This window comes from Salmo trutta, chromosome 18 (genome assembly GCF_901001165.1).
Source record: "Salmo trutta chromosome 18, fSalTru1.1, whole genome shotgun sequence".
In the NCBI taxonomy this organism is placed as follows: Eukaryota; Metazoa; Chordata; class Actinopteri; order Salmoniformes; family Salmonidae; genus Salmo; species Salmo trutta.
In genome coordinates this window covers 45,384,682-45,401,248 of record NC_042974.1, presented here as the reverse complement: position 1 = coordinate 45,401,248, position 16,567 = coordinate 45,384,682, and the positions used below count along the sequence as shown (strand labels likewise).

At 43.6% G+C, this 16,567-nt stretch overlaps 1 protein-coding gene across 22 annotated transcripts in view; it reads left to right on the top strand.

The window, feature by feature from the left end:
- The first annotated feature begins 4,603 nt into the window (after positions 1-4,603).
- Positions 4,604-16,567, top strand: part of kcnma1a (potassium large conductance calcium-activated channel, subfamily M, alpha member 1a) — a 283,780-nt gene continuing 271,816 nt past the window's right edge. For all 22 annotated transcript variants that reach the window (XM_029698737.1, XM_029698732.1, XM_029698736.1 and 19 more), the window contains exon 1: positions 4,604-5,595. In XM_029698737.1, the coding sequence (XP_029554597.1) occupies positions 5,308-5,595 (288 nt within the window). In that variant the 5' untranslated portion in view covers positions 4,604-5,307. The remainder of the gene's footprint in view (positions 5,596-16,567) is intronic.

Sequence of the window (16,567 nt, the reverse complement as noted above, 5' to 3'; positions counted from 1 at the left end):
TAACATTACATTCTCTGGCAACAGCTCTGGTGGACATTCCTGCAGTCAGCATGCAAATTACCCGTTCCCTCAAAACTTGAGACATCTGTGGCATTGTCTTGTCAAAACTGCACATTTTAGAGTGGTCTTTTATTGTCCCAAGCACAAGGTGCACATGTTTAATGATCATGCTGTTTAATCAGCTTCTTGATATGCCACACTTGTCAGGTGGATGGATTATCTTAAAGGAGAAATGCTCACTAACATCGATGTAACGTATCATAAAAATGTATGGGTGAGGTAAAGGAGATAGGATAACGCTTTACAACTACAGGGTTGAAACATGACTTTTCGGAGGAAGAATGACAAAGTTCCTGATATGTATTCTGTACCACCTTGTCCTCCAAGTCCCCTCCTGTCTTGCCTGTTTTAGAAAAGGGTAGGCTGCTTATGCCTGCCTTCTGTGGTGTCTGTTTCAAGACAGCTGCTGACAGCTCATCTTAACTTGAGAAAACTCCCGTCTTACGGCCAGTGATCTTTGCTGTTATCAGCCCTGGCCCAAGACGCAGCCTTTCTCAGCTTAACATTCCCTCCAACCATGTTGCCATGGTGAGAGGTAATGTATATTTGTATTTTCATCTTTCTATCCGGGTAAGTTTTCAGCACCCCATGATTGAAGTCTTCCATCATGATGGTTGCATCCAGAATGGCACCCGATTCCCTTTATAGTGCACTACTTTTGACCAGGGCCCATAGGGCTCTGGCCAAAAGTAGTGCACTTTATAGGAAATAGGATGCCATTTGGGGACGTAACTGATGACTTCCAGTCCCACCCTTTCGAAATGGCCTGTAGGATTATCACCTGCCTGATGCTAAACCCTTCATCTCTTCACCGGTCCACACTGGGTCGGGTCATATTCATTAGGCACTAAACGGAAGACAACACACAAACAGGGAAGGACCAGCTGAAATTGTCCAATAAGAAAAGCTTGTTATTGTTTTCTGTTACAAAATGTGCAAAATGCCCAAATGAATATGTCCCAGGGCTAAGCTGGGTGGCTTTACCCTTCCTCAGCTCTCTGGGCCCTACAGGAACTGACTCCTCAGCTGGCACCTTGCCACAACAGCTGGCCAGCCGTGACACACACATGCTTTCCTGGAACATGATCAGTCCAGGATCCTATGGCCTGTCCACTAATAAACACACTGAACACTACGGACAATTTACCATTTAGGGACAGGAGTTTTCCCTAAACACGTGACCGGACTAGGAAAAACTCTGGGCCCTCTAGTCATACAGTGGCTGTAGTCTGATAATTAGTAGACCATTTATCATATGTTATGGACACTGCATTGGATCCTGTTGAATCTTATTGCCTACAGATGATTAGTGTAGATATATTACCCACTAGCTACATTAGATCTCAATAAAAATTGTTTAAAGAATGACACTGGAATCCATTATATATGGATGGTTCCATATTATGTAGTAGATGTTCTCTTTACCCACGCATGGCTTACATGGGCCTTTGGCTACTTGGAACCCTTTTTCGACACCACACTCCAAAAAGCAAGTCCTGCAGGCTCTAGTTTTGTCTAATCTTGATTATTGTCCAGTCGTGTGGTCCAGTGCTGCAAGGAAATACCTAGTTAAGCTGCAGCTGGCCCAGAACAGAGCAGCATGTCTTGCTCTTCATTGCAATCAGAGGACTAATATAAATACTATACATTCCAGTCTCTCTTGGCTAAGAGTTGAGGAGAGACTGACTGCATTACCGCTTCTTTTTTATAAGAAACATTCATGTGTTGAAAATCCCAAATTGTTTGCATAGTCAACTTACACACAGCTCTGACACACACACTTACCCCACCAGACATGCCACCATGGGTCTTTTCACAGTCCCCAAATCCAGAACAAATTCAAGAAAGCGTACAGTATTATATAGAGCCCTTATTGCATGGAACTTCCTTCCATCTTGTATTGCTCAAATAAACAGCAAACCTGGTTTCAAAAAACAGATAAAGCAACACCTCACGGCACAACGCCTCTCCCTTATTTGACCTAGATAGTTTGTGTGTATGCATTGATATGTAGGCTGCGTGTGCCTTTAAAAAAATGTATGTAGTTCTGTCCTTGAGCTGTTCTTGTCAATTGATGTTCTGTATTATGTCATTCTGTATTATGTTTTCTGTTCTGTGTGGACCCCAGGAAGAGTAGCTGCTGCTTTTGCAACAGCTAATGGGGATCCTACTAAAATACCAAAATACCAAACTGACCAAAGCTTGGTTGATTTGCATACAACTGGTTGCTTCCTCTCATTTCGGGCCAAACTAGGTCTCTGATGGGGACTGTACACAAACAAAGTCCTCACACACTCCTCAGCCCACCAGAGGCCCTTCAGAGTGCCGCTTGGAGCGTTGTATTTCTTTGACCTACATGTATTTCAAAATCTGTTATTTAGAAATGTATGAAACCTGCCTTAGCGTGTAAGGACACCTACTGCAGCATATGAGTCACTGTTCTGATAAGGCGAATTTCATCAACATTTGTAATATTTATTTTCTTCCAAAATAAGAGAATGTGAAATAAATGCAGACCAGACCATTATAAAATCCAGGTGCAATACAAAAGTCAACATATACCAGCAAATCAACAAGGCTTTGATCAGAGTGGGTTTTCCTTTTTGGAATAGTGATTCATGATGTGTTGACGCTATATTGACTTAATCTTGCAGTTCTTTAAATGTCCAGCAGGAGGACAACTAGCATGTGTCCATGCAGTACTATGCTGAGAGAGAACAGCAGAGGTTGCGTTCATACACTCGATAGTAACCTATGAGAGGTTAACATCAGTATATAATTTAAAGCACTAAATAAACCCATGTATACATCTGTAACATTAATACTGATTAGTATAGTTTGGCAAGACATGTTGGGCTCATTTCAAGTATAACAGTACAAAAAACTGAATCAAAAATAAAATAAGTTTAACATTTAATGAATTGATATGGAATTTGATTTGATTTAAAGATTCAATGTCTTTAAAGAGACAGAGTTCGGTAAAGATGTGGCAAGTGAAAGGGTTGCTACTTTCAGCAGTACAGGCCTATCCATCTTCCTCCTTAGTGTCGCTACACTACAGAAGATCATTAACACTGATTTGTGACATCTCCATTTAGAATGAAGTCAAACTGCTTATAAAGACATACATCAGAGCTATATTCCTCCAATAGGCTCGCCTTTCACTGCCCATCCACCAGACTGCAGATTTGGTTATGACAGCTATTTCGGTCGAGGGAATAATCTTCCTAACACTATAAATCAGCAGCATATAGCTCCCACTGACTCCACAGTATATCTTCTTTACACCAGTTAAACTGGATGTATGTTTACATTCTAAATATAAATGGTCTGACCAGGAGATCCTGTGTCCTAGTAACGACCATCCTAACTAAGACCAACATACTCTCACAGGCCAAGGAAAACATGGAGTGTATGAATGAATGAATGAACAAATGAATGAAAGAAGGAATGAAGGAGAGGAGGGATGAATAAATAATGGAATGGAGGGATGGGTGAACGAGTGGATTCATTAATTAAGTGATTAACCATTAATATAACATGGATATAGTACTTTTGTTGGCTTAGCTGTCACCTTAACAAGTAGGCTACAGATCTCCCTGAAACTGTTGATTTAGTGAGATATATTTGATATGCGTATCCTTGGTGTCATCAACACTGATCTGAGACCAGTTTTACAGTGTAGTAAGTAAAGAACCTGATGAAAACTCATCAAAGGACAGAGATAATAAGGGAGGTGTTAAGACAGTGTAGCACACTACCACCTCTGACAAGACAAGAGGTCTGGACCTTTATGACACATGGTAGGCCTAGTGCACTTGCCCTGGAATGTTGACATCAGTGGTTCCAGTCCCAGCTGTGGATTCCCATGCCCTTTGTGACATCCTGTCCTGGGACACAGCCATGTCCTTCCATAGGCTATTGATGCACCGGTTCCTGTCATCCCGTGTCTAATTGTCTTCAGAATCTAAAGACTAATTGACTGGGGGCAGAATAAGGGCTTTGGCAATGGAAACACCTGTTGTCGGTGAATGATTGAAGGAGCCTCCTTCAAATGCAGATGAAAATAAGCCAATGTCATGTACAGATCGCAGAGAATAAGAGAACATCTTCATCATAGTGTCAGTGGCTGTGTAGCAAGGGAATTCCTATCGGATTCAGTTCTGAGAATACAAATGGGGACAACTGCTGTGTTCCATGCGCTCGATGGAATCATCTGTGGCCAAGCTAATAATGGTCTTAAAATGGAAGCCTTGGCATTTCACACCAAAGCTGCTGCTGCATCACAGTAGGAGAGTTATAGTGGGCTGCTGCTCAAATGAACACAGGCAGAGCGCAGCATGACAGTCACATATGCAGGTCAGAGACATGCGTCATTTTAAACACAACTACATTACACGGAAAGAACGCAATGTAGGCTGTTGCCTAAGTACTGACTGAGACAAGGGGCTGCTTGGCACTTCGTATAAACATCCGCGCTCAGCCGTATTACTGCGCTCTTTATGCCCATGTTTATTATTAGAGCTACGCCCCGCCCCTCCTACCTGTTCATCTCTCTCCGGTTCTCTGGAGCGAGCGGTTCCGACAGGCGCAATCAGCTGGCGGATCTGCGCGGGCCTGGGCGGGAGCACAGGAACACTGGTGGAAGACGACATTTACCCGAGAGCTTATCATTGTTTGCTGAATTTATTGGAAACACCGTTAGATTATGTATTTTCGCATCGTGGCAACCGTTTGGGGACTTGAAATATATTCAGCCATTCGAAAACCATATAGGCTATCAATTAAATTGCCGTTTAGAAAAGTGAAATCGATTGTCCGCCGTTAATCGACGGAAGACGGCTTGAGAGGCCGGACAGAAGCTGGTTGAAGAAAACAGCCTTGTTTTAATGTCGCTGCGCCTATCATAATCTGAAACATTGGCAGCCTCGACGCCTGCTAGATGAGACCATCTTTGCCATGGCATTTGTCCTGAAAGACTTGGAAAACCCCTAAAAATGAAAAACGCTCAACGTTCATCATTACTGCGGATTTAAATGCCTCTCACGAATGGACACCGACCCGCTATTTCGGTCCAGTTTGTGCGTGCGGCGTTTTCCACTGTAGCGGAAATCTGAACTAGATTGCAATAAACACTTAAGTGCGTGTGACAATAATATAGAACGCGAAGGGGGGTATTTTTGTTTCAAGCAATATGGCTGGTGAGTGGGGCTGGGGACGCTGGCACAGGCTCTCCAAGGCTCCTAGATGCTAGCTGAGCCGGATGCCACCGTTCTCCATGGAAGCGGCAACTCTATGATGAGTAGAAATATCTATCATAATAAAAATCAGGACTCCTCGATCTCTATATCCAAGATGGACGTGATCATCCCCTTCTCGCCAGACGTGCCCTGCGACAATAATGGCCAGCGCATGTGGTGGGCATTCCTCGCCTCCTCTATGGTCACGTTTTTCGGGGGTCTCTTCATCATTCTCCTTTGGAGGACCCTTAAATACCTGTGGACCGTGTGCTGCCACTGCAACACCAAAAAGAAGGTAGGCTAATGACAAACACATAAACCGTTGGTTGTTGATGTGGCGCTCATAACATAAAGGTTAAATTACGCACGAGATACCGTTTATGGTGACATATATTGCGCCACTGTCTTTCTTTTCACATTTAACTGTATACCCTATGACCGACCCGACGTTGTCATCCATTGTTTATAAGGGCTTACCAGCCTGGGCCGGGTCGGTTGATTTACCATGGCATATTGACTTGAGTCCAGTTCGTGTTGTGTTGCATTGGCCTTCACTGTGAAAGTGACTCACCATTACTTACACAGTACGAGGAGCTGCCCCATAGCTAGAACAACTGTCACCCACCTGCAACAACAGGCCAGTCTATGTGGTAAGGAAGTACACAGAATATAGGCTACCAACTACTCTATTTTATCTCCATCTGTGGTTATATTCCAGACCCGTGGTCTACCCGTTATTACATGTTTTTTTTCAGTAGAATTAATGCTTTGTATATATCTGTATTTCAGTAGAATCAACGCTTGGTACATATCTGTTTTTCGGTAGTATCAATACTTGGTATATTTCAGTAGAATCTGTGCTTGGTATATTTCACTAACGTTTATTGGTTGAGTGAAATGCTTATGTTACTAGCTCCAACAGTGCAGTAGAATTCCAAAAAATCTGAAATAAATAACAATCCAAAGTAGATATATTAGAGTGAGAATCCAGAATATAAATAACTGGTGTGTATAGACAGTATATACTTTGGAAAATAGTATGTACAGTAGTAGGTATGTTAGGATGAGCTATGTCCAGAATACAGTATATACATACACATTGTGTAAACAACAGTTTATAAACAGATTAGGAATTGACTAGCATTCATTAACTGTATATATATATATATATATATATATATATGTATGTATGTATGTATATATATGGGGCATTAGTCTCAAGCTGAGTACCGTCAGGTAGCTGGCTAGTGATGTGCTGTTCAACAGTCTGATGGCCAAGTGATAGAAGCTGTTTCACAGTCTCCTGGTCCCGGCTCTGATGCACTTGTACCGTCTCTACTAGATGGTAGCAGAGTGAACAGAGTGTGTCTCGGGTGGCTGAGGTCCTTATAATGAGCTTCTTGGCCTTCCTTTGACACCGAGTGCTGTAAAGGGAGGGCAGCATGCCCCCGGTGACGCATTGGGCTGACTGCACCACCCTCTGGAGAACCTTGCGGTTGAGAGTGGTGCAGTTGCCGTACCAGGCGGTGATGTAGCCCAACCTTATGCTCTCAATGGCGCATCTGTAGAAGTCTGTGAGGGTCTTAGGGGCCATGCCGAATTTCTTCAGCCGCCTGTGGTTGAGGTGCTGTTGTGCTTTCTTCACCATGATGTCTGTGTGGTGGGACCAATTCAGGTCCTCATTGATGTGCACGCCAAGGAACTTGAATCTTTTGACTCTCTTCACTGTGGCCCCGTGGATGAGGGCTTCCTCCCTCTTCTTTTTCCTGTAGTGTACAATCAGCTCCTTTAGTTGTTTTGACGTTGAGGGAGAGGTTATTTTCCTGTCACCACTCCACCAGGGCACTAACGTCGTCTCTGTAGGTTGTCTCGTTGTTGTTGTTGGCTGTCGTGTCGTCAGCAAACTTGATGATTGAGCTGGAGTCGTGCGTAGCCACAGTCATGGGTGAACAGGGAGTACATGAGGGGGCTGAGCACACACCCCTGTGGGGGCCCCCGTGTTGAGGATCAGCGTGGTGGAGGTGTTGTTGCCTACCCTCACCACCTGGGGTCGGCCAGTCAGGAAGTCTAGGACCCAGTTGCAGAGGGAGGAGTTCATATTTCAGTGTAATCAATGCTTGGTATATTTCAATATTCTTTGTCTGTGAAATGCCTGGTTGTGTTGCTTGATTAATGCAACCTGAATGGTTGATCTAGAAATAGACTGTATGGATGTCCCTGCTGTGCTGACTGCCTAGTTGGTTCATCCCAGTGCTACAGTAGGCTAGGGGTGGCCCACATAAAACATGAATCATGTATGAATCACCTTTGGGTAAAAGCCTGCTTCAGTTCGTTATGACTCACTGTGTTCTATAGGGCACAAGTGGTCATCTGGTTGGTTGAGCCGGCTAGTTATAGAGAACTCTGAGGTGGGCACATCGCAGATAAAATGCACACACAACATGCACATCACATCGTACACATAACATACCCTGCAACTCAAAGAGCATTTCATAGTAATCGCTGTTGATGTTTTCTCCAGTCTTTGCACAGATGATGCCGTTGGTTAAATAAAGTCATTCTATTCAAAATGTCTAGTTTAGTTGGTTCTGTCCTGGTGTATTTCACCAGTGTATTTCTGACATTATGGTTGAATCTGACAAATCCTTGCTCCTATTTATTTAAAAAATATTTGAAATATTTTTTTTACCTTTATTTAACAAGGCATGCCAGTTAAGAACAAATTCTTATTTACGGTGACGGCCTACACTGGCCAAACCCGGGCGATGCTGGGCCAACTGTGCGCCGCCCAATGGAACTCCCAATCCCAGCCAGATGTGATATAGCCTGGAATCGAACCAGGGTGTCTGTAGTGATGCCTCAAGCACTGATATGCAGTGCCTTAGACCGCTGCGCCACTCGGGAGCCCTATGAGGAAACTGTTCTAAGAATCATGTGACACTTTGACCCAATCAGATGGACGTGTGAGAATACATTAGTAGACAGACTGTGGCTGTGTAGTTATCCATCCATACTTAGTATCGAGAGAAGGAGAGATGGACAGAGAAAATCAGAGAGAGAGAGAGACCTGAGAGCGTGACCTTGCTCACCCTTGATGCTGTTTGGGTCGCTTCCAGTTCAAATAGGGCTGAGTCATGTGCCTCTCTCTCTCTTTCTGCCTCTCTGCAAAGTCCTCCTGGCATAGGGCGAGCAACGGCCCGTTCCTGCCCATCTTTGTTGAGCATTGTATCGTGACAGCCAGGGGCATCAGCGGGAGGACGGCAGGGCAGGCAGAGGGCTCTCTTCCCATCCTCCCTCCATCCTACACCCTCCATCTTTCGTCCACCATCCCTCTATCCTCCCTCCACTGTGTCCTGTTTATGGGTTATATAATAGTAGGGAAAGCACAGAGCCAGATCACTCTTAGGTAGACCATGGCAAATTGCATTGCACCCCTAAAGCCGATTTGGGGGTGATGTGAAACCGGGCATTATGTTGTTTGTTGTTGATGTGACAATGGCCCCTCTGGTTCTGTGTAATTTAAAGACTGAATCCAAATTTGAGAAACGCACGAATGAAACTACTTCAAATTTAAATCGACCGTTGATCTCAATGGGAAATTTGTGCTAAGATTTGAGTTGCATGCATTTGCCTGCATATCAAATTAGGATGAGGCAAGGGAGATCTAAAGAGTTAACAGGATCTCCGAAGTTTCTCTCCTTCATTATGTCTTAATTATGAACACATCACCCAGGCCAGCGAGCCAACCAGGCAGCCCTGCTGAAACACACCCAGGACGGGCCTTAGTACCTGGGGAGAGGTTCTAACACAACCAGGCCTGACCTGGGTCTCTGAATGGATCACCTGCCTTTCTCAATATAATGTATACAGATATTCAGCAACTTTTAGGGGAATAGAATTTGACTAGAAAAATAATTTATGATTTTATTGTTAACCAATGGTCTGAGTTGGTGTGTTTTATTGTAGTGAATTCGGGAGGTAGCCCTGACCGGGACTCGAACCCGAGTCCAGCGGCTTTCAAGCCAACAGTTGATGTCCACGCCCCTGCGTAAATATAAATAGCATAATAAAAAAATCCACATAAAATCTGTCAGTTTAAGTTACAGATGTTTTTTTTTTTACCACATCCACCGATGTCGCACTACTGAATCTGCAGTGAAAGGTGCCAGGGCTAGAGCGGCGATTGTCAGACCATGAGACATCCCAAAAATTGGTCTTCTCACAAAATCCTCTACCATTGACTATTATGACCCTCTATGGAAAAAAGTGAACACGCTGGTGTTCTCCGTTTTGCTCTACAACCCCCACAAGCGTCTTGGGACTCTTCTGAAGTCGGTACAGCCGATCTGCCGACTTCTGTCTGGAGCATCCAAAACAGTTTGAGTTACAACCTAATATGACCCCTCTGTGGAAAGGTGAGACTCTTATGTACACGTTTTGCTCTGATGCCCACAGGCCTCACAAGAAGGTCTGAAAGTCCCCCGGTACAAGTTGAAAAACTGAATGGAAGTACAGTGAATTCGGCACATGACACATGCAAGGCACATGACAGCTTGCTTGGTGTTTGCCAAAAGGTACCTAAAGGACACTCAGACCATGAGAAGCAAGATTCTCTGGTCTGATGAAACCAAGATTGAACTCTGGCCTGAATGCCAAGCGTCATGTCTGGAAGAAACCTGGCACCTCTCATCGCCAATACCATCCCTTCGGTGAAGCATAGTGGAGGCAGCATCATGCTGTTTGGATGTTTTTCAGCGGCAGGGACTGGGAGACTAGTCAGGATTGAGGGAAAGATGAACTGAGCAAAGTACAGAGAGATCCTTGATGAAAACCTGCTCCAGAATGCTCAGGACCTCAGACTGGGGTGAAGGTTCACCTTCCAACAGGTCAACAACCCTAAGCACACAGCCAAGACAATGCAGGAGTTGTTTCGGGACAAGTCTCTGAATGTCCTTGAGTGGCCCAGCCAGAACCCGATCGAACATCTCTGGAGAGACCTGAAAATAGCTGTGCAGTGACGCTCTCCATCCAACTTGACAGAGCTTGAGAGGATCTGCAGAGATGAATGGGAGAAACTCCCCAAATACAGGTGTGCCAAGCTTGTAGCGTCATACCCAAGAAGACTCGAGGCTGTAATCGCTGCAAAAGGTGCTTCAACAAAGTACTGGATAAAGGGTCTGAATAGTTATGCAAATGATATAATTCAGTTTATTTTTTTATACATTTGGAAAATAATTCTATAACCAGTTATTTGCTTTGTCATTATGGAGCATTGTGTGTAGATTGATGACGGGGGGAAAAAACAATTTGATACATTTTAGAATATGGCTGTAATGTAACATTTTGAAAAAGTGAAGGCGTCTGAATTCTTTCCGAATGCACGGTATATATGGAGACTGTTTAGTGCCAAAATAACGGGTTAAATACTTGTGAAAAAACAATCTAATGTTTCCTGATCTTTCTTATAAACTCAGCAAAAAAAGAAACGTCCCTTTTTCAGGACCATGTCTTTCAAAGATAATTCGTAAAAAATCCAAATAACTTCACAGATCTTCATTGTATAGGGTTTAAACACTGTTTCCCATGCTTGTCCAATGAACCATAAACAATTAATGAACGCGCACCTGTGGAACGGTTGTTAAGACACTAACAGCTTACAGACGGTAGGCAATTAAGGTCACAGTTATGAAAACTTACAGGACGGACAGCTGATCGTCCTTGCAGTGGCAGACCATGTGTAACAACACCTGCACAGGATGGGTACATCTGAACATCCCACCTGCAGGATAGGTACAGGATAGCAACAACAACTCCCCGAGTTACACCAGGAACGCACAATCCCTCCATCAGTGCTCAGAATGTCCGTAATAGGCTGAGAGAGGCTGGACTGAGGGCTTGTAGGCCTATTGTAAGGCAGGTCCTCACCAGACATCACCGGCAACAATGTCGCCTATGGGCACAAACCCACCGTAGCTGGACCAGACAGGACTGGCAAGAAGTGCTCTTCACTGACGAGTCGTGGTTTTGTCTCACCAGGGGTGATGGTCGGATTCGCGTTTATCGTTGAAGGAATGAGCGTTACACCGAGGCCTGTACTCTGGAGCGGGATCGATTTGGAGGTGGAGGGTCCGTCATGGTCTGGGGCGGTGTGTCACCGCATCATCGGATTGAGCTTGTTGTCATTGCAGGCAATCTCAACGCTGTACGTTACAGGGAAGACATCCTCCTCCCTCATGTTGTACCCTTCCTGCAGGCTCATCCTGACATGACCCTCCAGCATGACAATGCCACCAGCTGTACAGCTCGTTCTGTGCGTGATTTCCTGCAAGACAGGAATGTCAGTGTTCTGCCATGGCCAGCGAAGAGCCCGGATCTCAATCCCATTGAGCACGTCTAGGACCTGTTGGATCGGAGGGTGAGGGCTAGGGCCATTCCCCCCAGAAATGTCCGGGAACTTGCAGGTGCCTTGGTGGAAGAGTGGGGTAACATCTCACAGCAAGAACTGGCAAATCTGATGCAGCCCATGAGGAGGAGATGCAGCTGGTGGCCACACCAGATACTGACTGTTAATTCTGATTTTGACCCCCCCCCTCCTTTGTTCAGGAACACATTATTCCATATCTGTTTCTGTTAGTCACATGTCTGTGGAACTTGTTCAGTTTGTCTCAGTTGTTGAATCTTGTTACATTCATACAAATATTTACACATGTTAAGTTCGCTGAAAATAATCGCAGTTGACGGTGAGGACGTTTTTTTTTTTTTTGCTGAGTTTATATCTCAGATATAGGTCAGATACTTGTTAAATCAAATAATTATTGTATATATTTTTTTTATACTTCAAGGGGTCTTAAAATTATAACTCAAATAGCTAGATGATCCTTGATATGAACCCCGGCTCAGACAGGGCTTAGTCTGTAGAGGGTTTTAACCGTTACGCCAAGAGTTCCGGACATGTTGATTGATATGAACCCCGGCTCAGACAGGGCTTAGTCTGTAGAGGGTTTTAACCGTTACGCCAAGAGGTCTGAACATGTTGATTTAGGTCGCTAGGTGTTGTGTTAAGGTCAGTGGCGGTTCTAGCTTGTATGGCTCCCTGGTCAAACCCCTCCCCCACCCCACCCCCCAATAAACACCATTCTGCACTGTCATTTTAATTCAGACATTTGGAACAACACAAATAAATAATCATAACATTTAAAACTAATATACACACACACAAAAACAAGACTCGTAACAAAAACAAATATGAAAAAATTGTAGTATATATAAAAAAAAAACAGAATCAAATTATTACACTTACCCTATTGCTAACAAAAAACACACAAATAAAACTCAATTGCACAAATCCTATATTACACAAATAGAATAGCACACTTATAAAGAAGAGAACCTGATTATTACACTATTGCGCTTCAAACTAAATTGCACAACTAATTGCATTAGTATTGTACAAAGTTAGAGGTGCGCTATTTGATAGATTCCCCACTCCCCCTACCTCGGGCTTCCAGTGGGGAGACCTCAGGTCAACCTACCCCCGCTCCCCTCCTCATCTCGTACTTCTGAGTGGGAGACCTTCCCAGACAGTAGCCTGCCTGGCTCACAAACTAGAATCAGGGCGCCCACTCCGACAAGGTTAATTGACCCACAGTCCCACACGGTGACATGATATCATTGACGTGACACGCAAATGAGCGATAGAAAACCGATCGCGCAAATGTCACCATTCGGAATAATATTATTTGTACATTTTTATTTATTTATTTTAATTTGTATATTATTTTTTTTTTACTTTTTTTTTTGTGCGCCCCTGCTGCCCCGGGCGGCTGCCCATGTTGCCTATGCCTCAATTCGCCACTGGTTAAGGTCACTACATTATTGATTAGGGGTGGAAATTGCCAGGGACCTCGCAATACAAGACTTAGGTGTCGATACGATATGTATTGCGATGCTCACTATTCTATATGTGTTTCAATTCGATACTGTGATTTTATTATGATTCAATGTCCTTAACCTAGTGCTCATCATATGTCTGCTGCAGAGGGACAAGAGAGAGCTTTGACGAAATTTGTTTCGATCAGTCATGGAAAAATGTGCTTAAAGCAAATGGGCTCCCTATTTTTAAAAGTAGATGAAGAACAAGCTATGAAGGAAAAATACTGGCGTTTTGGTGCATGATACGCTATATCGTCAAATAACATCCGATCTGTAACTGTATTGATTACCTTGGTTGGGAAGTGAGGCAGCGACAGCATACATTATTTCTCCTTACTGAAAAGAATGTAAGAAAGGAGTCAGTCCATCATAGAGCCACATATAACTGTGTTAGATAATGACACTGTTCTATGCTGCAGTATGCACCCATGCTATTTAGACTGCCATTTAGCTGGCTGTCAATTCATTGTCAGTTTATTTATCCATGGCTCGGCTGATCTAAAATGGCATCATCATATGTCTTCTCGTACAGCTTCAAATATGCTCATACACATCAACCCACACACAGCATAATGAAGCGTCCATCGTGTGTCTGCTGGTGTGTATCCCTCCGTATCCAGTTTCCTCTAAATGAGTAGAACTGCTCTAAAAGGTCCCCACTGTTAGGGCTCCAGACCTCCATGTTGTTTCACTTGTGGAGGGCAGGGGAAGGCAGGGCAGAGCAGGGCTAGTCCTTCGGGGGTGACTTTGGTAGGAGGGGGTTGGTTTGACACTTGGCCACAGAGGGAACAAGCTTGTTAGGAGTGTTAAGGAGGGAAACCAGATCTGTGTTCAGCTGAATGGCGAGGCCGGCTCCGTTGGCATGGTATTAGTAACGTGATGCCGGCCCACAGGGCTTAGTACTGGGGATACTGGGAACGGGGAATTGAGGGCAACAAAACTGGAGCTGGAAACTGACGGGTCGGGTGAGAGTCAGGAGGAGGTGGAAATTGAGGGGCTGCGGGCGTGAGGCGTGTGTGTGTGTGGTGTTGCATTTCCTGTCCCTACCCCCGTCTCTCTACAATCCCTGGGTTATGGCCCAATATTTTCAAATGACTTCCTCTCCTTTAACCTCTTGTTTAACCTCATCTCCTCACCTTGTCTCCTTCCCCTCCTGATCACTGGATGGGCTGCCCACCTAATTGTACTCAACTCATGGTTCACATAGGAAAGGAGATGAGGAAAGTAAAGTATTCCAATCCAGATAATTGGAACACAGCCTCTGCCTCTCACATTCACTCCGCCAGGTGTTTTCTGCAGAAGAGGAAAATCTCCAATCCAAAACCATGTAGCTATGTGCATATCTAACACAGAGGGTTTCTAGCATACAGTAGGCGAAGCTACACATTGATGCAGTAGAGTGGGGAACACTGTTGTTGTTGTTGTGAGCCTTATTAGTATGCACCTGTCCTATTTTCTATCTTATACCCCTTACATACCAAGACGTTTAGCCACAAACTTTACCATGCCGCCAACTTTTTGCCGCCTTTTCTTTATATCTGAAAGGTATTGCCGGTAACAATGCCTGTACTTTTATTTCCACCAACTGACCTGGTCATGATTGCGGTAAAGTTCTGTCTAAGGATTAGTATGGAACATAGCCGTAATGCCGACGCTACATTGGCACACACTACGCTCTAACACTGTTGATGGTGGCTGGTCTGCGCCCCGTTACTAGGCCATAAACAATTACTGTGGGAATGAATCACTGAATTACAAAAATAGTGGAATAAAGTAGGCTAATGCAATTGAAGGCATGTATCAAATTGTGACTTGCTGATTCTCCAAGTCATCCAATCGTTACAATACATTTGAAGCAAAAGCCTACCCGCATGTGATAATTTCTGCACCATTTTGATTGGGACAACGCCATCTCGCTGCTTTGAGAAAAGCGTGGGGACTCATGTTAATAAATCAATCAATGTCAGATTTGTTTTTACTGACTCTTTGTTTGTATGTTGCTTAGTCTACAATGAGGCTGGAGTGAGAGCTGCTCGTGATCATCTTCATCTAGTTGGCTCATTTATTAGCACTGTGCTACAATGTTATGTAGCTTAACCCCCTAAATTACATAACAAAAAAATCCCCATCAAAATCCGTCAGTTTAGAGTTATGGTTTTTGCATTGGCTGCGTCTCAATCCGCCGCATCCGCCGGTGTCGCCCTTCCACATCTGTGGTAAAAGGTGGCAGAGCTACAGCGGTGTTTGTCAGACCTGTCTCTTTTTCCATTTCTGAATGTGTTATTCAATACGTTTGTATTTAGTAGTGAAGGCCAAAATCTATATTTTATTATATATATATATATATATATATATATATATATATATATATATATATTTTATCCCTAAAGATGTTCTAAAATGTTAAAATCAAATAGCTAAATGATCCATAGTATGATCATCTTAAAACAATTCCATATGTCAGTATAGCACACCCCCTCCTCCCCAACGTCTAAGACTCTGGATTATTTAGCTCTTCACTTGCAGTTTCTTAGTAGCCTAATCCTGACCCTCTCCGTTTGTATATTTGGTTACTTTATCTCTGGCTGGTAAAATAAGTGCTATTTGTTTCGTTTCCTTATCTATCACTGATCAGAAACATTTAGCATGCAATAATGTAGCCTAAATCAAGCGTAGGGCTCAATCGCGTATAAGAAACAAAAGCCTGCAGAAAAGCCTGCGGAGGTTGTGAAATATGAACACGACACTCACATTCTTTGGAAAATATAAATTGCTATTATTTTCTATCGGTATCATGGTGAAGATACTCAAAATCTAAGATCCTACGCCTGCTTCCTAAGAAAGCAGAGTGAGGGTAGGAAAAAAAGCTCATGTGGATTTAAAAAAGTGAGAATAGAATTTCAGGAAATAATCTTTAAAACAGCTACATCTTCTTTCAGCATGGCAGAATATGTAGAATCCCTGTAATTTAGCTTTAAAACTGCAACGTTCCCTCTCAGCTCCATTGCAAAATGTGTATAATTGCAGGAAATTTGCTTTAAAATGGCAAAAATTGGTCTTGGCTCCAAAAATGTGCCACACCTCTCCAAAGTGCACAGTTCCTGAGTCATTGCAATGCACTGTTATGACTCAAAGAAGAGTTCAACTATAAGGTGCTTTTTTTTGAGCTCTCCTAGCTGTGCAGTGGAGAGTCTCCATGGAGCCAAGACACATTTTTTTGCAAATTTCCTGCAATTATACACATTTTGCAATGGAGCTGAGAGAAATTATTTAAGAAAAATAATTTGAATAATTCTGCCATTTTGACTGCACCCATTGACATGCCCACCACCTAA